The sequence below is a fragment of the Homarus americanus genome, unplaced genomic scaffold, assembly GCF_018991925.1.
Source record: "Homarus americanus isolate GMGI-L3 unplaced genomic scaffold, GMGI_Hamer_2.0 scaffold22250, whole genome shotgun sequence".
NCBI lineage: Eukaryota > Metazoa > Arthropoda > Malacostraca > Decapoda > Nephropidae > Homarus > Homarus americanus.
In genome coordinates this window covers 4,531,833-4,555,307 of record NW_024741189.1, presented here as the reverse complement: position 1 = coordinate 4,555,307, position 23,475 = coordinate 4,531,833, and the positions used below count along the sequence as shown (strand labels likewise).

Below are 23,475 nucleotides of genomic sequence, written 5' to 3'. Positions count from 1 at the left end.
TGCAAGATTATTCTCTCCCCTGCCTACTCCACATATCAAGAAGCGCTAAACACACTGTCCCTCTCTGCTCTCTCTGATCGTCACCACGGCCTCCTCTGCAAATGTGGTGAGAGGCTTCTGTACCATCCTCGGTACCGGCTCCTACTTCCACCCGAGAACCCTCGTCCGTGAATTGCTGTTCGACACCACAACCGCATCCAGACCATACGAGCACGTACTGATCGCAATAAGAACAGTCCAGTCCCAACCATTGTAAAATTATCAACAACTCGAAATCAACCGGTGTGTTCACTCCCAGCCAGTCTTACATTTTTGCACTGTAACTATGCTGAAATGTCCCACCTTGTTACTATAATGTATATCATATTTGTATCACTTAAGTTATCTGTATATTCTTTGTCAATCAAGTGAATCATTTCCCAATTATGTAACTGTATATTTTCAGCTTTTTGGCTACCATGCTCTTTCAATAAACCGTTAAATAGTATTAATTATTATTATACACACACACACACACACCGGATGATAATTTTTGGGTACTCATAAAGTGCTCGTCTGAATAGGTTCTCTCTGACATGTTTTGGACATAAAGGGATAAACCTGAAGTGTGGAGGTGTAACACATACAGGGTAGATACTATAACTTCTAAACAAACAACGCAGTGAATGAAAATTTCAACAAATTATTTTTTTTTCAGACTATTTGCCTTTTAGCACCGACTCAGGCCAGGCTGAAGTGACGGGGAGCTGTTGACGACACTACATTTGAGACAAGATGAGACTCAAGTACCATCATAACTACATTCATATATGCTATCAATAGCCAATCAGCACCATCACTTTCCTGACGTCAGAATTCAATAGCCAATCAACGCCTCCGTTATCACCACGCTCACGGTAAGACTGGTAATAAGTTCAACCTTCATATACTACTACAAGCAGGATTTATTCCAGAATTTATAATGAGCAAAAAATTTATACATATCTTCTAGAAAGTTAATATAGTGATCTAACATGGGAAAGTATTCGATATGAGCATCATTAGTGCAGTGAACAAGCTAATGAGGCACCATACGCAACTATTTTGGTCTGTGTTACCTCCATGGGGTGATATTTATAGACGTATGGAAGAAAATGACGAAGAGATTTGATGCTACATAATGTACAGGCAGAAGGACCAAGGCAAGGGGGTACGACAGGTTGTTGGTGGTAAATCTTCTTTATTGTAGACTTCGGGCAACACTGTACACCTTCACAAGTACTGCCGAATAAATGTGGATATTTTTGGCTAGTACTTGTGTATGGTACTTGTGTAAGACTTATTCTACGTATGAGGTTCAACACCAACTTCTGTTGTTAATGTTATGGATGTTCTTACAGACAGACACAGACAGGCAGACAGACATACAGACAGTTACAAGTTAGCTAGTTAAACTTAATGTCTGGTCCATCCATAGAAGCCAACTCGTAACAGAATAAGGTAATTTAAGAAGGAGTTTTTAATATTTAATAACAATAATAACTAATTATAAAGACAATAAATCCTAAGCGCTAACCCAACACCAGTGCCCTAGCTAAACATATAAATATCCTAACTATATACTGTACACACTAAAGTATGGGGGACAAGAGCAAAGAGGAGCCAGAGAAAAACTTAAACCATCTACTTCTCTCTGCGGTGAATTTTATGGTACGTCTAGCGTATTGCCAGATACCCAAAGAATGTTCTATACTACTGAGGGTATATACAAACACTTGTTGTCTTTAAAAGTAGGTTCTATTCTCGTACGGGAGATATTTATACAAACAATAGGACGCGGAAGCCCGTGGGCACGCCACCAGGACTCGGTCTTGACTACTTCTATCTATGTATTACTACGCGCTGGCCTGTACAGATGCCAGCATTCACAAGCTGAATACATAAAGTATAAATGTGATAATTTATATACATAATATGGTGCACAATGAATAGAATATTACATAGAATTAATACATGTTCTGTAATACTTTACTATACATAATTAATAAGAGTAATATAAGAGTAATATAATAATATACAGCTGAAGGTACTTCTTTGTGTCCATATATATCATACAGTACGAATGATGATCAAGGTGGTCACTTAAAGCGCTGGAACCCGGGGAAGGTAAAGGTCCTAAAGGCGAGCCACTTTTCCAGGACAAAGGACGAGAGTGAACTGAAGTTTAGGGCGAGATACAGGCCTCTCGTCACCTTGGTGGTTCACGGGAGAGGCGAGGGTGACGTGGCAGTGTTGTTATTGAGGCTTCTGACTCTTGCTCCGACGTCGTGAAGCGGCAAGGTGGTGTTGCTTAACTGGTAAAGTTGCATAAGTGCACACAACTATGTTAGAAAGTAAAAAATGTGTTTTTCAAGTGTATTTATGTGTATTTAGATCGGTTATGACCTTCACTTCCGTCGGAAATTGGCCGGGTTTTTTATCTTTTTTTTTTTTGGCGGGGCGTTTTCCGACAAAAATTATGGGTAAGCGAATACAAAATAAAAAAAATAAAAAAAACACTAGAAAAACATAAACCTGACCTAACCTAACCTAACCTAACCTAACTGACTCTCACCTTATGATGGAATCACTTATTTCTTACCTTATTGGACGAGTTACCACAATGCCACATATGTTGGTCTTGACGATATTTACATTCGTTCTTGCACTTAGGAGTCCTAAGTTAGGACACTTTACTGAGGTCGGGAGAACACCATGAGATCGAAAAAATGCTACAGTTCCTCGTTTTTTCCCCCAAAACTCGCAATCAGCTCCATATAATTGAAGTGACACCTATCGCAGACTTCCATGGTCGGAAATGAATTTGAATTTCAAAATATGAGAGACCCAAAATAAAAATCGAATTTGATTGGGCCAAAAATACAGCGAATTAAACCACAAATCATTTTACTTGGTTGCCAAAAAAGAAAACGCCTTTAATTGGCAGCGTAACGTGTATGGAAACGCATGCTCATGATGATTTATGAAGGAGACACTCAGTGTGGGAGGTGAGGTAGGCGATAATGGCAGAAGATTAATGGAAGAAAGTAGAGAAAATTTTGGATACGCTACCTCCGTTATTATACATTTGCGACGGTAATGTAATAGATAAAAATTATCTTATATATAGACGTCTTATTCGAATATGACAATAGAATAGGGATAGGAATGTTGTGTGTTGAAATGCAATAATACCGGATAATTTGCCCAGCCCCCAGATGTCATTGAGCCAGGGGGAGGGATGTGACAATACATACATACATACATACATACATACATACATACATACATACATACATACATACGAGTGCCCGTATGCGTGTATAGTATGCATACGGTATACTATAATAATTATGTGCGAGTGAAAGATATGATTAGCGACCAGTTGTGTCCAGTTGGTGCTGTATGCAAGTAAAAGCTCCAGCGACTGAAGTAATCGCACACTGTCAAAGATTATATGCATTTGTATCAGCTGCGTCTCGGAGACAGCTAGAAGCCTGCTGGATGTGTATGTAGAAAATTGTGGATGTACTAATATTATACACATACCTACAGAAAGTATCAGTATGGTAAGAATTTTCTGCGTGTATTGAATCACTCTCCATCTCTCGGTAATCTCACCATCAATAAACACCATCACTATCACTATCATCATTTTACATACTCCTTCCTCAACACACACACACACACACACACACACACACAACTTTTCTCACAGTCTCCAACTTCCCCAATACCTCGCTGGTTCCTCTGTTATTGTATTCTCTTGTGAGAAACCTTCGGGCTCCTGAATTGCTCTGTATAATTTTCTTGATTCTAAAAAAGAGAATTTAGATTGTCAATATTTTCTTTGTTAGAATTGTTGTTTCCTATATGAATTCCATGTTTATAAAACCCCAGTCTGTTTCTGATTGCTTGCTTCGTTTTCGCTACACAACCTTGAGCTACATTGATTGATCTCGCTAGTCCCGGATTTCAGTTGATTGTATTTTTTTAAATTTTTGAGCTAATGTTGATGATGATCTTACTTTATAAAAGAGATACGTGTTTTTCTTGAATCTCTGACGGGTCTTGGGAAACAGCTGGTCTACTAGTTCAGTAAGAAATGGCAGTCAAACTTGACGCCCGAAGTTTACCTCTTTATTATGCACCAGTCATATTTTTTTTTTACTTACTGCGACAAATACAAGATTTTTATATCTTAAAACTCTTGATTAATCTGACATAAGTATCACAGAAGTCAATAACCCCCTTATATATGGTGAACAGATATGCAAATGAAGCAAATTATGAATAATAAAAGATATAGATAATTACTATTAAGCAGACATCTCTGCCCAACAATTCATGCCTGTAAATAGCGTGTGAGTGAGGTCTCAGTGATAAGAGGTCACTTAATCATTATTTAGTTTGAGATAAAATAATAATGATCGTGAGACTGTTGACATTAACTTTTAATGTTGTTTGTAGCAGATAACGAAGCCTAAAGAAATGCAGGGTGTCTCAGAAAACTGTATACGCATTAAATTAGAGATTTTCGTGGACATCGAGTGAATGTTTGTACAGTGTTACAGTATTACAAAGCGCTAGGTCTCCCACATGTAAATACAAAATCAGTTAGGCAGTGCGTATACATATGCTTTTTTCTCTGTGTACGTGAAGCAGAACATAATCAGTGTCTCGGCGGTTGTGTACAATCTCCCAAAAGATACAATACATTAAGAGACCTTCCTTGTTTGTTGCTTAATTTCCATCAAAATACACAAAAAAGATGGCACCGAACTTGAGTATTTCACAACAGAACGTAAGAGAGAGAAAATAGGAAGAGCAAGATAAACAGGGGAACAGAGAGACGAAGGCTGTAGCGCTACACCTTATAGCTGCTGCTCATATCCCATCAAAATTATCTATTAATGAAGTGTTCCTGAAGTTTCTCCTAAGTGTGGGAGTCTTATAACCAACACATGAGCTTATTGGTCCTATGAAACACATGTGAGTGTTATTACAAGATTAAAGGTGATTTATCTTGCAAGCATTACAGTGTGTTATATCATACGTGTTCTAGTATATACTCGATAAGTAGTATTATATGAACTGTACAGTTGTCTCAGAGCGTTCCTTTACCCCCAGTGGTGACGTTTGCGTACATGTGGCAAGATTCACAAACCTACAGTAAACAATGGAGTTGATTGGTGGAAAATACTCTTAGACGTAATTTCGCTGGGCAAAAATGATAAATAGATGTTGGAATATAGACCCAGTATAAACAAAATGCATATAAATGATTCTTACAAGTATAAAATACCTTACAAATAAAACGTATACGAGGAAATGTGTATAATTCATGATTATCAAACACCAACTACAGCTCTGTTAGTTGTAGTGACCAGGACGGCCATACTGTACACTAGCCCACCTCAAGCAATGAGATATTAGAGTTATTCCTTCTCTTCTTCTTGTTCTCGCTCTCTCTCATTCTTCTTCTGTGTTGTTTCCCTAGTTTTCTAGTCCTTCTGTGCCCCCAAATGATCAGGATGAATATGTAACACGAATAAACGATAATTATGACAAGCGTTAACTTTGACCTCCGCCAAGAGAAGAAAATGATAACTGTGGCCTGTATATTCAGTGTTACACAGGCTGGTGACGTTATAAATCTTAAGCTCTAAACACATCTCCTCAGAGAGGAACTTAACTTAGTGGTAAAAACTCAACACACACTGGCCCATACCACTCCTCTTTGATACGACAACACGAGCGTCATCAAACCATATTTCATAAAGAAGTGACCCCAGGGTAGGACACACCTTGGGTGCCTCATGTTTTGTTTATTTTTTATTATTGTTTTTTTACGGGGATTAGCCCACCCGGGCACAGGTCACTGACCCACATCTGTGCCCGGGTGGGGGGGGGGAGATGTAATAATAATAATAATAATAATAATAATAATAATAATAATAATAATAATAATAATAATAATAATAATAATAATAATAATAATAATAATAATAATAATAATAATAATAATAATTCATAGTAAATAAAATTTATAATAAAAAGTAAAATAAAATATTAATGGTAATAATAATAATAACAACACTGTGATAATAATAATAATAATAACTACAGAGAAATACAAGAAGAAAAAATCAATTGTGAGAAACGCTATATGTATGTTGTGTTGTCATGTAAGAGAAACAATTGAGACCCTACAATTGTGTATAAATGAGGCAGAAAGACAGATCAGCAACCTGGGACTTGGTCACAATTTTCGTGATGCCATATGGCAGCAGGTTCCACCATTATACAACACATTACGCTTCCAATATCTTCCCAGGCGGTAGTACCTCCCTGTTTGGTAGCTGCCTACTACCTACTACCAGTGTAGGTAATAAAACAAAGGTTGTAAAAGAAAACCATAGCATTATTAAATCACAGTGAAGTACGAAAATGAGAGTTTTGTTGTACTGTACTTTAAACACATTATAACAGGTCTACCGCTTATAAATTACACTTTATAAATGTTGTCAATTACAATTGTTGCACTCCCTGCAGCGAACCAGAATACTCCGAAGTTTATTGTGTATGACGATGTCTACTGTTTACATTAATGCACAAGACCAAAATAAACAAGGAATTGTATCTTTTTAACTTGATATTTTGTCCCCAGATGGAGAAGGACACAACACCTTCAGCCGTGGCAGGATCTTGCCTGCCGTGAGGCAGCAGCAGGGGAGAGACACACTGAGGCCGTCCATCAACTACAACTTGGACACCTCACAGCAACTAATGTTCCCAGACTTGTGAAGTATTTAGGCGTCATCCACGTCCTCACTACCCCTTCGATTATCAAAGCGTCGTCTACCTGAATCAGTCCTTCGATTTTTTGAGATATCTTCCGACTATCCGCCAACAAACTCATAATACGTTAAAGCATTATTTTCCCCTTAAAATTTCCCATCGACAAAAATTTCACCTCCAAAAATTTCACCTTCCTTCAAGATCCTGCAAACCCTTAAAGTTTCACTTTCCTTACCAGCTCCTGCGACTCTTTCAAAGTGAGTTGTAAGAACTGTCTGGGATAATAAGTGCATTCAAGCAAAACTTTGTAGGTTTGTTACTACAAACAGAATGAAGAATAAAGAAACATTGAAACTGATCACTAAAATACGTAAATTTTCATGTGTAAATTCCTGACTTGCGTAGTATCAAGACAAAACTGACATACACTATTTCCGTCCAGTTATATTGAAAACAAAATTATTTCTAAACTTTTGTGGTTGTGTTTGGCCACAACCTATGAACAAAAGATAACACTAATTGTTGGGGAAAGCGGGAAAAAATAAAGACGTCTGGAAAATGTGAATTATCTAACACTCCCAGACCACCGTTTTAGAGGTTTGGCACACGGCCTACATGCGTCACAAGTGGCGGTGTGATGAAATAATCTTGTCATTAAGAAAGCGGATTTCCTTAAGTTAATTCGAAAGAACATTGTTAAACTTTCTCTAGTTTTGTCTTAAAAGTGTTTTTATGAGAAGAATACTGCAAAATATCTCAAATCTACCCCGAGACTTTAATGGTATAATTTAGAAATATATAATAAAGCCAAATAGAATAAAAGCTTTCGAAAAGAAGCAAGACTAATATGATTCAAACGCATCTATGCTGTCGCTCAGATGACTGATAAAAGAATCACTTATATCCTCAACAAGGTCTCAACAGATGAACCAAGAATAATATGAAGATAGAGTGCTGGAAAATCTGAAGAACATGACAACTTGGGTTATTTAGAGGATAAAGAATGCGAAATAATTTGAAGGACACGATTGTTTATAACGAGGAGGTAACGAAAGTTTTGTACCTTAGAGGAGCCGCCAATCGCGAGTACTTTGGTGGAAATGGATCCTTTATCGGCTTGGAAAACATAGAATACTGAATAACTCATGCAGCCGTTAACATCGTTGGACACCATTAGTAAGAAAATACTATAAAAACACATAACTCAGGAAGCATTGGGGGAACTGGACAAAATATATAGTTATTTTATTGAATAATCTCGTATGTGGTTCAGCTGTACAGAACACTTGCTCCGTGTTTCTCTGCGTGGGGAGGAAGATGTCCTCTGTGGGTGTGAGTGAGACTGACGTCATGTGTATCGCTGAACCCCGGATGAAGAGTAGATATACTTTATGATAAACAATAAGTGACAAATTCTTCAGGGACACAGTGTAGTTTAGCCTAAAAAAAATTTGCATTTTTTTATTTCCAGAAAACATGAAAAATATTTAAAGAACAACAACACGTAGGGATAATAAAGAAAACGCTCTATCAGGACGCCACAATACCCGTACCAGAATATTCTTTTATAAAAAGTAATATCGTATAACTACAAGTAGAACTTATAGGAAAATACGGTATACTTGTATGTAAATAACAAGACTGTCGCTTCTGAGTAAACAAAATGTAAATATATCACTCACGAATGTTCTCAATATAAACAAAGGACGAAATATTCTCGGTATCATCTTAACGTGAGGTAAACAAAATCACTATGCCACTGCCAGGATCGCGCTCCTTGTCCCCAGCGTCACCTTGCTGGTTCTACAGCCTCTGGCACACCGCTAACCTCCACCCTTCTCTTGATAACTACCAGAGGCCATGTCGCCTGAGTTGCTGACATCGCCATGAATGGTTCTGAACTGCGACATCGGCCCGAGATCGATGTCAGCGCCTTCAACAGCTCTGGAGTCGTGACCCCAGGGAACGCCAGCTATAACCTGGCCACGGTGAGTTGGCCCCGTGTGTGTGTGTGTGTGTGTGTGAGATAAAGCGTATGTAAATTTGATCATGGGTTAAGAAAGGTTTTCGAAAAGAGAGAGTGTATGTGTAAATGCCCGGTACAAATAATTAACGTCACTGTTATTATGGGTGCGGCGACCGAATAGATATAACGTTTGGCGTCTGTTCTACTGTAAGTGTCGCTTATTCGAGCCCATTGTGTCCCCAGTTGATCCAGATGTAAATGTATACACACAGCAAAAAGTATCTTTAAACTTACACTGTCGTACAACATGACACAACGGGCGAAATATTTTGAACAAAGATCTTTGTTCATGTATCATATTGGTAGCTTTAATTACCTTTTATATGGGAAAATGTGGTTATGTCACTATGTTAGTGACTCACTTCTCTATATATCACCAGTGTTATATAGAACAGCGTGACAGGAAACGTAAATATACGAAATGGGTGGAACATTATTATCACGGAGTAGACGAAATGCTGTGCTTATAAAGTTGAGAGGCAGTAAATGTAAGACATGTTCCCTGCATTGAATGCATATAATATCATAATTAAAGTAAACTTGGGCCCCTACCGAGAATAATGATAATAATGGTGGACAATGCTTCGGAACTCTTCATAGTGAATACCAAGATAACAACAGGAATTTACATAATCGACTTGGTTGGTGGAAATATGTGGAAATAATTTCGAAGCGAAACAAACACCACTCTTTGTCATCAGCAAAAGTTGACCTTACAAACATCTCAACAAGGCTGAGGTTGGCACCATTTGCAATTGAGCTCATAATATATTACGAAACATGACTTGTATGTTTGTAACAATATATAAAGACAGTTAATGTGTGTATATAGTATTAGGTTTAGGATCCCATGAGCGCTACATTATAAACAATAACACATTCCAATATAAACATTAATTCGCATTTCTTTTATAAACAGAACAGGAGCCTGTGAGTCTGCAATACATTCAAACAAATACAGTTGTAACATATGTCAACTACTTCGTTGTAACCCGCTTACTTGTATATGCTATACTGTTACTGTTTATGGCAGCGTATCTCTTGAGTTGGATGTTTATAAATGTGCGTAAAATAAAACAAACTGTGGCGTCTTGCAACTTATTAATTCATTTCAAATGTAACGTAAAGAGGAGTTACAAATATTATTACAACATTATTAAGAAATGCACTTCACAGTCAAGCATAACAATCCTTCTGATATGACAGGAGCCATAGTGCTCATTCTAAAATCCATCACACCGTGCTGCAAAGATACTTTTATGCTGTGTACCTTAATTTACAATTAAAGAAGTGAACGGGATCCCAGGCAGTGCCGACCACGCTCCCTCCTTGTATACAATGTGTTATGTTCATACTGCCTATGGGACTTACATGTACCGCATTCATTATTTGTGACATTTATCCAGGACATTATATACCGCGGTCAATTTTGAACCATTGTCGGCGTGTTTTTTCTACAAACGTCTAATCTCTAAGACTATGGATTCTTCAAATTATAATTTCTTGTAAAAATCGTACAACATTCTTAAAGTTGACAAAACCACCGAACCTAACCTAACATAACTTACGATTGTTGATAGTATTTTGAGGCAAGTTGGGTTAGGTTATGTTTGGTAGGTTTGGCTAGCATGATACAGTAGCCGCCATGATGGAAAACTGCTATGATACTGCCCTAGACAACTGCCTTATTGTTGTTATTTGTCATTATGATTATTATCCCTACCTTATTGTTATTCAAACTCTTACTTATATTGCATGTTTTTTGTTTTTTTCCATATGGTAATTATCTTAATAAGCCGTGCTGAAAGTTATTGTTGTTGTGTTGCAGGGGTGGTGGAGCGGATGGGAGGGTGTCACGCTGGCCACACTGCAGGTGGGAGTGTTTGTGGTGGGGCTGCTTGGTAACGTGACAGTAGCGGCCTCCGTGTGGCGGAGGGGGACGGGGCAGCAGCAGCAGACGGCTGCACACCGCCACGCCCTCCTGCTGTCCCTGGCGCTAGCTGACTTGATGGTGACCCTGCTATGTCTGCCTGCTGCTGCCACAAGCCTGCTCACCTTCCCCTGGGCGGCGCCTTGGATCCTGTGTCCCCTGCTGACCGCTGCCCAGAGCACTGCCCATGCTGCCTCTACCCTCTCCCTAACCTTACTGGCGCTTGACCGATACCTCACCGTCAGGCGACCCAAGTTGGCCCCAAAAGTTTCAGCGGTGACGGTGCAGCTGTTAGTGGCGCTGTGGTTAGTAGCAGCGTTGATGGCACTGCCCCGCGGCCTGGTGGCTACCCTACAAGCTCCAGGTCCTGTGTGCCGTGAGATGTGGCCGGTTCCCGCCGCCCGTATCATCTACCACACAGCTGTAGCTGCACTCATCCACCTCCTACCTTGTGCTGCCGTCATCCTCTGTCACGCCGCCGTAGCAGCATCGCTAAGACGTCGTGGGATGGAGGACACGCGGATGAACCTGCGACCGCGGCAAGTGATCATCATGGCTAAGGACTGTAGTCTGGGGGGAGCCAACAACCATAAAATTGTGGCCGCATCATCAAGCGGAGACTCTGCCGACGGCGAGGACGACAGGGCTGCCTTTGACCTGCATGAGGCGGCTGTCTCTCAGCCAGTGAGAGACGCGGGCAAGGGCAGGGGACCACAGCCGCCCCCGCGGGCTGTACCAACCATGAAGCCCGCCAAGGACGTACATACCATCATCCGCGCCCACCGACGCATGCGGTTGCGGGGCCCCGCCCATGCCGCCTCCATCTTCACCTCCTACCGCGGACACTCAGTGGAAACCCGGAGGCGGCTGGCCCGGCTCCTGGTGGCATTGGGAGCGGTGTTCTCCGCGTGTTGGTTGCCTTATGTAGTGGCGCTAGTGGTATGGGCGGTCCGGGAATCCCCTGGAACCCGCCACGCCCTGGAGATCACCCTGGTGTTGGGCCACGCCCACTCTGCCGTCAACCCGGTAGTGTACTGGCTCATGAACCGCGCCTTTCTTTCTTCCCTACACCGCCTCGTGTCCGCCCAGCTACGCCTACCCCAGGGGCTTTCTTGTGGGGGATGCGCTCGTCCCTCCTGCCTAACACGCCCTCCGGCTGCGCCCTGGGCCGGGAATTCTTCTACTAATGAGGACAACCTTGGGCCCTTCCACCCAAAATACCTCAACCCGCACGCCCTCAGACCTCAAGCGTCCCGCTGCACCTCACACTACTTCCATTAGTTGTCACCCCCACACAAACCACCTCGTTAGAAGTAGTCACCACACACACACACATTAACACACACACACACACACGCACACACCACCTCCGTTAGCAACAGTCGTCACCACACACACCACCTTACAGGTCACAGGAATCCTCACCAAGTATCCATATTAAATCCTGAAACTTTTCGAAGCAAAGCAAGTACATAATGTTGTAAAGAATCATTTCATTTGTGTTGATCTTTATGATACAATCCGCTTTAGTAAATTGCTCTCTCTCTCTCTCTCTCTCTCTCTCTCTCTCTCTCTCTCTCTCTCTCTCTCTCTCTCTCTCTCTGATGTTTAGGATTCTTGAATAACATTTAAACAGTGCTCACTCCTTTTACAGTCATTAACAACACACTACGACTCTTTGTTGTCTTTAGGCACAACTATAATCAAGAAAAGGAATAATGCACATCTTTTTTTCTAATACTTACAGCTCTCAACCCGAGATGATGCAGTGAGAAAAGTATTTTATCATTTCATGTTCACATTAACAAGAGGAGCAAAATTATATTCCTATATAATACATAATTATACAAATATAACTCACACAGTCATGTTAAAACATGCAACTCATGGAAATCCTGTACTGCCGTCTATTTTTCTCTTTTCTTCACTAATATCTCCCGTCCTCAACAGAATATGATATAATGACTAAAGGACAACTTAGATCTCAGCATCTTCTTAGACTTTTATATATAATGGACCCTTAGCGCAGTATGAGAACATAAATTCTTAACAGGGTGCAGTGTGGCTGCCAGACGGACGAGTAATCATAACAATTCAATCCTGCCATACTGACAATTATACATCCTTTAACTATCTTCACTCCTTATCAATTTTATAGATATAGTATTTATTATAGTATATATGACCCAGTTCTGTATTTTGTTATTCTTTTCATTTGAATATATCCGCCCAAACATAGGGGCTGATAGCTTTTTCACTTACGTCGATACATCTTCATTTACCATACAACTTTGTTAATATTCAAGATGAAATGATCAACAGTAACAGAAGAAAAGCCTCAAGAACTGCAGGTAGTGACTTGTGTGATCACTGTAGTCACCAGGTTACATAACTTCTGTGATCTATAGACATCTAAAATTAATTTAAAGCTTCCCGTGTAAAAACTTGAGATAATCTTGATTATCTACATCAGGGGTGCTCAACCCACTGTCTTAGGGTCGCATGCGGCCCTCAGGGAGATTTAATGCGGCCCTCGGCAATTAGTAGAAATATAATTAAAGTTACTGAATATTTTATATAAATTTAATATAACAAACACTATTATGATAGTGAAATAGTATCGCACTAAGCACGTATGTTCAGCGAATAAAGCCTTTGTTATATTTCCTTATGAATCTGTTTGAAGTTTCTGTTCAATAAATAAAGTCTTTGCCTTATATCTTAGGAATCTACTTAATTATTTTCTCTATAACAAAATTATGATTATTTTAGTAGTAAAACCAGTGACTTCTGTAAGAGGTGTTCTGATTATGATTCCTTTTTTTAAGTTTAAAAAACATGGTTGATGTTATTAATGTAAAGAATGTACTGTATACAGTATATTATTTACTACGTTTATTCACATTAAGGTCAATGTGTGGCCCGCATCACACATTTGCCCATCAAATGTGGCCCACTCACGGAAAAGGGTTGAGCACCACTGATTCTACTCGTAGTTTTATATCGACGACAAGAACGCATCACATTTACCAGTACAAACACTCGTGTGGCCTACAGTATAGGTAGGAATCATTGATATTTATTGGATTCAGTTGATGCTCATTTGTTAACTCTATAAGAGATGATCCCAAAGCTTGCTTTAAGCTCCTATAGATACGATTACTGATATATACATATGATATCTTCCCTCGCGTACAAAAATACATACATCAGTCATATTTGTTAGTCGTTATGTTCTTTAAGTTTGTGTGAAAAATTTTGCGCGAATGGTTGCACTAAAACAATACTCTTAAGATAATGCTATTTTTCTTACGCAGGTGTACACAGGTGTTCCACTACCTTCTCACTGCTACACCTGGATATTGACAAATTAATTCACTTCATATTACATTTACGGGTTTACATTTTGTTTGTATACTCTGTATATACAACATATAAACTGTATATACAACATATGTGTGTGCGGGTGTGTGTGTGTGTGTGTGTGTGTGTGTGTGTGTGTGTGATTATATTTTGTAACCATGCCTCACTGCCTACATATACATAAACTAGAGTAGAATCTTTATCAATACTAATAATATAGCACATTACTTGTGTATGATAGAACAACAAATTAACTATCAGCCAGTAACATCCACTAACAACCTGGCCTGAAGGATGGAAGAGAAACACCCGCTGGGTAAGAGAGGAACCCATGTAAAACAGAGGTTGATTCCAACCCTTGATATTGTCGTCTGGTCTATGTTTTTCTGTCCCATATTAAGTTGATGGTGTTAATGTCTATAACATTTCTTGTTCATGTATTAGGCAAACATTGGTCATTTTATTGACAACTTTCCAAGAGTTTTGACAGCATTTAGTCACTGATTTTTCATATTCAGGTGTAAAGGTTTTAGTCTAATACTCATCAATAATATGTTGATATTTTTCTTGTCATGATTTCACATAAGAGCTAAGATGATAATTATATCTTTGCTAGAGATAAATTCTTAGAGTTATGAAATGTTAAATGTTCAATGTAACTCAGACGACAATTTTTTACTCAACCCATCGCTTACGTGAAAACCTTGGTACAAACTTATTGTGAAAGACAGAAAAATTAAAGTTCTCTTCCATTTCTCTTACCCAGCGCCCCGCTTTCCCCAGTCTGGCTCCAGATTCTCAAAAATTCGTACGATGTATTTCCTTTACCCTAACTGTGGATAATAGTAAGCATCTAGTTAGGTTCGACTTTTAGTGCAAATTCTACTCCCTTTCTGCAGCCATCACTGTGTCATCATTTATGTTAGGCAGGAAGAGACGATTTAGTATATTACAGTTAGGAGGAAAAATACCATTGGAATGTTTGAGAATCCTGGCCTTGGGTAGTACAGTATACAGCGCCAGCAGAGCCAGCCAGAGTCCAGGAGGATAATGTATATGTCATGTTGACCTGCCCTCAGCACGCTGATAAGGTGGGCGGCTCGCTAGCCTCATGACACTTGCCTGATGCATTGAGTCTTTTTTGTGGTTAAGGGGAGACTGCCTGCAAAAAGGACTCGACGCTTTCAGTCTTGCTAAGTATACAGTATATATATATAAAAATAGTATAAGTTTGATTATGTCGATCCTACACATACTTATTATAATAAATAATTTTGTACAAGAAAAGCTGAACAATAAAGATAGAGCACAAAAGTCTGTGAGTGTTTACAGAACCTTTGATAGGTTATGAACCCAGCCTGGTGGAATAGGGTGTGTCATACGGAGGCGAATTTTTTTTTTTTGAGTTTGAAAAATCGGCCCATGATATTAATGATGTAGTTCTATGTGCAGAATCATGTGATATCTTCAGATTTGAAAAGTTTTCATTTTTTGCTAGGTAAATTATAACTTGAAATCTTATGAAAATTCAGTATTCCCACCCTTTTACCAACACCACTAAATAGCTTATTTAAAGTAAAGTAAATGTATCAGGTTAATTTATTAGGATGAAAATGATCCAGAATAGTGAAACGAATGATCTTGACACATTTATTAAATTTAATATTCCTTTAGAAAACAAAATCATCAAATACAAAAACCGGTTTTACTACTACGACCCGGTGTTGCTGCACACCATAGAGAACATGTCTTTCTTGCTTCTGTTTCTACTCATCACCTCCCTGCTGACCACCTGAGCTCGGATGTAGCCTTCCCTCCTCTCCTGGCTGTACACGTGACTGCTGGCCTCGCTCACTTGCTGTACACAACGCTCTATACTCTGGGTGTGCGAGGGCCAGGCAGGGACATGCATGGGGTTGTCCAGGAAAGCTCTGACTTGAACATTGGTGAGGCTGCAGGTAAGAGGGGGCTCACTGCCAGCCTGGATGTTATCCAGATCTATGAGATCAGTGAGGGTCTTGGCACCTAGATTGACTTCAGGAGTCTTCCTGACCCTGAAGGAATCGTCACCAACTGATTCGTCATGCCCAGATCCTCTCATAAGTCTCATATCCAAGATCTTTTTGACTGCCACTCTTCTCTCCTCCTCATCCTTACTGCAGAGCATTGTCTGCAGAACTGCCTCGGGATGAGCATACCAGGAAGATCTCCTCACAGTCTGCTCCACAATCTGAACAACCTTCCTTGGCCGACTCCTCAGGAGCTCAAGCTGGAAGAGAACATGCCTCGGACCTTCGGAGAACGATGACTTGACCTTGGTGTTGAACCAATTTGGCAAGTAGACACTCACGATGAATTGGACAATAAGTCTCAGGTTGTGAAGCTGGTTCCCTTTCAGTTTATGATGAGCGACCCAAATTCTGCAGAACCTGAGAGCCGTTGTGAGCCACCTAGAATGTGAGACAGGACCTATCTGCAGGTAAGCAAGTCTATCAGGCATGACCCCAGTTTTGATGTCACTGCAAATCATGTAACCATAGTAATGGTCAGTACTCAGGTCGTCAATGACAGTATGTGCAAGCTCAACGAGTGGAGGGCCAACTGTGATTTTTTCAAAGCTCGGATATATTTCTAACTCAGTGGCAGAGTCCAGCATCTTGCCAAGGGGACCAGACCATCTGTTGTTTGAAAGAGTCTTGCCATCCAGCTCCTGGATCAGATGTCTGAGTGGCAACTCGTTGGTGTGGAGGTCACAAACAATCCAGACCAGCTTCCTCCCAATCTTCCGCTCTATCCACTGTATGACCCCCCCTTGCCACCCTGTGTTCGTGTTGGTGCTGTCCTCAATGGCCTGCAGGGTCAGTCATTCCTCTCTCTGAGCCAGTTCTGTGTTACCTGCCACTATCTCAGCTGGTTTCCTGATGTCATCTTTCTCTGGAGTGAAATGCCACAAATACTTCCCTCCTGGTTCACTGCAGCAGGGTAGTGTTCCTCCTTCACCATGGCTTGAGAACAACTTGTCGAATCTCCAGCTTTCATGAACACTTTAGTGTCATCCCTTCTCCCATCAAAAGAACAAACAATTGATTCATTTCTCTTATCATATCAAGCTCCTCTTCCTGGGTTACTGACCAAATTTCTCCTGAGCTCTCCTTACTTTGTTATGATCTATCACCAGGTGAACATCATCAGGTGTTATCAAACCACCGTCAACCCAGGCAGCTGTTGCTATCTCTGCAGTTTCTCTGAGACCAGTGTGGTGTCGCATGCTGGCCAAAGCTATGCTCGGGATATCTTTCCTATTTCGAATCTTATGCCTGGAAGGTTTGGGATCATTATTTTCTGGGTTAGGGACAAAGTCACCATTCTCCTGGTCAGCACTCGGATCAGCCATGGGGAAGTCATTAAACTCTGAATCAGCTTGACTCCAATCATCGGTCTTTTTTACCTCACCCTGGGCCTTCTCAAGTCTCTTTTCCTCGGCAACTCTTCTCCTCTTCTGTCTCTCTGTGGCAGCCTCCTGTCTCTTGGACTCCGGAATATCTTGGCTAGAAATCATGAGAGCCCCTATACTGCCAGTCTTCTCTCTGTGCTTTGACAAATGCCAGTTCGATCACAGGAATCTTCAGTTCACGCTTGCAAATACAGGAGATGTGGGCCTCGGATTTACAGTCACGATCGCATCCAAACTCAGGACAGAGAACAATTGGGCACTTGCAAGTAATTATGTCAAATAACTGGTCCAGTTTGCAGCAAAGCTGTCCTTAACTGCAAGTTTTCCTCTCCCAAGAGAGATATCTTGCCTTTTCCCAACTGGCTAACAGTCTCTCACTAATCTTCTTCTGACTTGTTATGACTGGAGGCTTGAAACGTTAGCCAGAGTGTACTAATGCCAAGACAGTTTTGGTCATATCACTGGCAATGTCTTTGTTTGTGTAAGTTCTTTGGTTCTTTTCACTGATTTGCCTGATTAAAACACCGTATCTCAAAGCATCTCTCAATGTAGGCAACTCCGACTTCAGGAGCTCTCTCCCAGACCCAAGATAGTGACTGAGATGGCTGGATTTTTGGTTCCTCGTCCTGACACAAGCAGCCATCGCAAATATTATCAACTTATAAATGCATCAGAATCTGAAACAGAAAAAAAATATTGTTAGTTGGGTTGTTAAAGAATGAAGTCAGAAAGCAATGTTCACTATTTAATTGTAATGCACTAATGCAGCTGTACGTTAGATTTTCGATAAATTTCACGCTAAAATTTACCTAGCAAAAGGTTGCAAAATATTGAAACTGAAATTATTTTCTGTTTATATACACTAAAATCTACCAAAAAAGTGATGGGCCATTAGTTTTAGCTGATCTTCCCTCCTATGACACACCCTACTGGTGGAAGACTACTGGTGTACACGATAGGTTCTCTCTCCACCCTGAGATGTTTTGTAAACACAGAAAGTCACAAGAAGAATATCAATTGCTGGTGGTCAGAACATCACCCCAGGATTTCGTGATGATGTTCCTACATTACGAAGGTCTATCTCCATCACCAGTGATCTTTGACACAATTCACTTCCAGATATATCACTGATCAGGAGTTGGAACTTGGCGGTAATAGAGTTCACTTGTCCTCCGGGTTTACTTTTCTTTCTCCCTATACATGATCCAGCCTCCAGAGGCTTATAACACATTTCACCTCAGCCTCCCATAAACTCTGGTAATCCTCACAGGTTTAGTGCAGGAAAAACAGAAGTCAAGGCGCCTCAATTTATCTTGTTTCATTACCCAGATGGCTAAGAAAGTTTATAGTCGGCCGTCCATTGTGGAGACCTCTGACTACCCAGGTCCCGGTGGGCGTCCATATTAGTCCCCAAATGGCAAATCATAGCCAAAAATAAGGGTCACAATATTTGAAGCTAAGCAAGCTTCAGTGACAGTTTATGTACGTCAAATCCCCATATACATTTCGTCAATATTTTAGTTATCGTGAATGCCAATGGCCTATGACTTTTAGCATAAATTTATCTTGTCAACCAATTTCTTTATAAACTTGAAAATCGGGGATTATAAGTTAGTAATAGTGTTGTTTAATATAATTTGAGTAAGAAAGGTTTATAGAGAGGTTCGGTAAGGTTTTGTCCTGTGTTAGTAATGAACTAATAGGAAAATATACAGAAATAAAATGTGCAAAAAACTAGCTGCACATATTTGCCCTTCATTTAACAAAAGCGAATTCTTCAGAACTATCTGATATGGCTGGCACATGCCTTGTTTAAATCGCTCACGTGTTCTCGTTTTCTACTTCGTACACTGGTCCCAGCCAGCCTCGTTTTCGACAGTGGGTGGCGTGACACGCAGACATATAAATACTGCATTAACCTCCTACAATAATATTAGTAGCACAAGGTAAGATGGATAATTTCTATACAAACATTATTGACTTATGTAGCACATTCAGAGATTGGTAATATTGCAGTAAACAGCAACCACAGAATTCCGGAAATTCACTACACTCAATCGATAGAACTATTTTTTCTATGATCATTTTCTTATATTACATTAGGTTAGCTTAGGTTAGGTAACACATTTTTATCAGAATCTTTGGTTACTGTAATCTGCAATTTTACCCAGAGATATATATATGATTCATAAATTAAATTAGATACATAAAATAAGAGATTAAACTCACGCCAATATCAAAAGAAAATATAAATGTTACCCATTAAATCACATTGAAACCTCTTCTCGTGTTAACAATGACTGGTGTTAATTGAAGATTACTATTCATTATAGCCCTAGTAAAGTCTGGACTCTGAAACTACTCATCCCTTTCAGATGGCGACTATGAGCAGAATAGATTTAATATAAAAATACCTTGCAAAGAAAAATAACCATACAATGTAAGTAAATATTAATACTGTATAAAAATAATACAATTATAACTAATAAAAAACTGCACCAAAGTATACACCCTTTTTTTATTATCAATTCTTAATATATACACTTTATTAAAGTATTTGTAATATTGGTCAAACACTTTGAATAGTGCAATGTGTTGAAAAATGGGTTATGGGTCCCTATGTTTTTGATCATGAAATCGCTTGTTGAAACTAGAATCCCTACATACTGAGAGTAGCGACATAGGCGGTCCCGTGTTTAAATAGAAAATGCGGCTACGGGACGCCATCTTGACGCCACCGAGCCCCTCCGTTCACGTTGACCTGTGGATTCACGCGGATCATATTCCTGGTTGGAAGTGGACATAGTGTGTAATGTGTAATGCCGTGCTGCTGTGCCATCGGATGCACTAACAGATCGGAGAAGGGATTTAAACTGTAGATTCCAGGTGACTTGATAAAAAATGTATGAAACTGTCTACCTGTGTAGGCTTTCTGTACACCTTAAATTTATAGTTATGACCATTTCTAATGATAAGCATATCAAGAAATGTAGATGATGTTCTTTGTCTGTGGCCTAGAAACAGTGAGCCACTGGAATTTTTAGACAAACTTAATGATCTTGTCCCTAGTATTACATTCAAATTTGAAAGAGAAATAAATGGATCCCTTCCATTTCTTGATATGCTTATCATTAGAAATGATCATAACTATAAATTTAAGGTGTAAAGAAAGCCTACACAGGTAGACAGTTTCATACATTTCTTATAGAGTCACCTGGAATCTACCAAAATGTCAGTTTTTTCTGCTATGTTTTTGAGAAGTTTACGTATTTGTGACGCCGAATTTATTGATGAAGAACTGAAACACATTCAGTCCATTGCACAAAAACTTGGGTACCCTTCATTGTTTGTTGATCATTGTTTTAAAAGGGCTAACAAATCCTTTCATTCTACTCAAACCAGGCAAATTCCTACATTTAAGAAAATTTTGACTCTGCCTTATCGCAATGAATTTGTCGCATTAGTTCAGTCCCTTAAATTATTAAATATTAATGTTGTTTTTAAGTATGACTCAACTATCACCAACATATTAATCAAGAATAGCCCAACCTTAAATGTAAATGGAAGTGTTTACTGCATTCCATGTAGAAACTGTAATGGAAATTATGTAGGACAGACTGGGAAAGCATTGCAACTCAGAATTAAACACTACAAGTACAATATGAGAACAGCATCTGAAAGCAGAGCACTGTTCTTTCATGTTAGAAACAATAATCATCCCATGGATTGGGAAAACAGCTTAGCAGTGTACAAATCATCATGTGTCACAGAAAGACTTCTGGCTGAAGCTAGTTTGATTAGAGAATTGAATTCTATAAACCTTAGTGATGGTCAGTACAAAACTAATAAAATGTTACACAAATTTATTTGTCAGTGGCCCAAGGTTAAAAATGCTTTTAAAGCATTAGAGTTAGATGTAGAATAGATGATCAGTGGGTCACATATTTTTTACCTGACTTAACTTGACTAGTCACGTTGCCCTTTCTCTTAAGCTCCTTTGCGTGTGTAGTGGTGTTGGTGTGCGGAATAGTGGATGTCATGTTTATGACCTGACCTCATGTTTAGTAAGGTCACCCTGTGTACTAAGCCTCTCTAAGGTGCTCCATTGTTTCCCTTTTCCCTGTGTGATTTTATCAAGATATATATCGATATATATATATATATAAAACAAAGAAGTATGTCTGTGTGTGTGTTTGTGTGTATGTGTGTCCGTACGAGAATCTCGGAAACTACTTAACCGATCTGTAGTGATGATGGATGGTGTTATATGTAGTGATGATGATGGATGGTGTTATATGTAGTGATGATGGTTGATGTTATATGTAGTGATGATGGATGTTGTTCTATGTAGTGATGATGGGTGGTGTTATATGTAGAGATGATGGTTGGTGTTATATGTAGTGATGATGGATGGTGTTATATGTAGTGATGATGGATGATATTATATGTAGTGATGATGGATGATGTTATATGTAGTGATGATAGGTGGTGTTATATGTAGTGTTGATGGATGGTGTTATATGTAGTGTTGATGGATGGTGTTATATGTAGTGATGATGGATAATGTTATATGTAGTGATGATTAGACAATAAAATAATAACAGTTTAATGCTAAAAAAAATATACTTTGCTGTACCACTGTAGTGAAAAACATACATACACCGTTAATGAACTATTGGTGGAAGAAGAAGTTTTGGGGACTGAACAGTGAGACAATGTGGAGCCTCCCGGAGGGTGGCGTCCTACCGTGGCCTAGCGGATGAGCCGCCCGGAGCGAACAGCAGATAGTCGGTCACAGGAAACAGATCAGGAAAGGGAATCCCGTCTTAATGCTAACAGAAAGCGAACAGCGGACAGTAGGTCACAGGAAACAGATCAGGAAAGGGAATCCTATCTTAATGCTAACAAAATGCGAACAGCGGACTGTCGGCCACAGGAAACAGATCAGGAAGGGGAATCCCGTCTTAATGCTGACAGATAGCAAACAGCAGAAAGGCCTTCTTTAGAAAATGATCAAGCGCATGAAATTCGTTTGAATGCTAATAGACAGAGAGCTGCGGGATCCAGAATTCTAAGAAAGAATACACAGTGGCATCCACTTGCAAGAGCAGCATTCAACTATGACAATGAGATAGAATATGAAAAGTATCCCTCTGTTGTCATTGGCAACATGGATAAGAAATGTGAATACTGCGGTGCAAAGAAGTATAAAGGAGAATCTGCTGGACTGTGCTGCTCTCATGGGAAAGTACGACTGCCAAATTTGGAAAAACCACCACAACCATTGAAGACTCTCAAGCTGGGAACAACACCAGAGTCAAAACACTTCTTGGAAAATATACTGAAATACAATTCATACTTCCAGATGACATCCTATGGAGTTACCAGAGTAGTTCGTGAGCACGGATACATACCAACATTCAAAGTCCAGGGTCAAGTCTATCACAAAGCAGGATCCCTCTTACCACTGGAAGATGAGCAGGCAAAGTTCCTCCAAATTTACTTCATGGAAGATCATGAAAAGCAGACTACTATCAGGTGTGGCAATATTCAAGGTGTCAGACATGACATTGTCCTATCTATCCAAGAAATGCTGCATGAGCGCAACACTTATGTACAGGCATTTAAAATGCCCTGGAAAACATGCTTTCTGACGAGTACAAAGTCAAGATCAAAGCAGACGCGACCCCTAAGTGAGAACATGAAAGAAGATTCAATGCTCCTGTAGTTGATGAAGTAGCCATCCTGAATGTCGTTTAAGAGTTTGAGTAACGAGGCATCATATTCATCATGAGAGACGAGTCGTTCACAAGAAGAACATGATGCCACAGTCAAAAGTTAATGGAGTTAATCAATTAATGGAAGCAAACAATTAAAGGAATC

The 23,475-nt window shown here is 39.7% G+C and overlaps 1 protein-coding gene across 1 annotated transcript; it reads left to right on the top strand.

The window, feature by feature from the left end:
* Window positions 1-506: 506 nt before the first annotated feature.
* LOC121875730 (orexin receptor type 1-like) lies at window positions 507-15,455 on the top strand. Its single transcript, XM_042380383.1, has 3 exons — window positions 507-896; window positions 6,689-8,807; window positions 10,674-15,455. The coding sequence occupies exons 2-3, from the start codon at window positions 8,706-8,708 to the stop codon at window positions 12,054-12,056; spliced, it is 1,485 nt and encodes a 494-aa protein (XP_042236317.1). The 5' UTR covers window positions 507-896; window positions 6,689-8,705; the 3' UTR covers window positions 12,057-15,455.
* The last annotated feature ends 8,020 nt before the right edge of the window (window positions 15,456-23,475 follow it).

Bases quoted from the DNA above. Each gene is read 5' to 3' on its own strand.
- LOC121875730 (XM_042380383.1), top strand. From the start codon at position 8,706: ATGAATGGTTCTGAACTGCGACATCGGCCCGAGATCGATGTCAGCGCC. The intron at 8,808-10,673 runs GTGAGTTGGCCC...GTTGTGTTGCAG, and splicing joins CCAGCTATAACCTGGCCACG to GGGTGGTGGAGCGGATGGGA.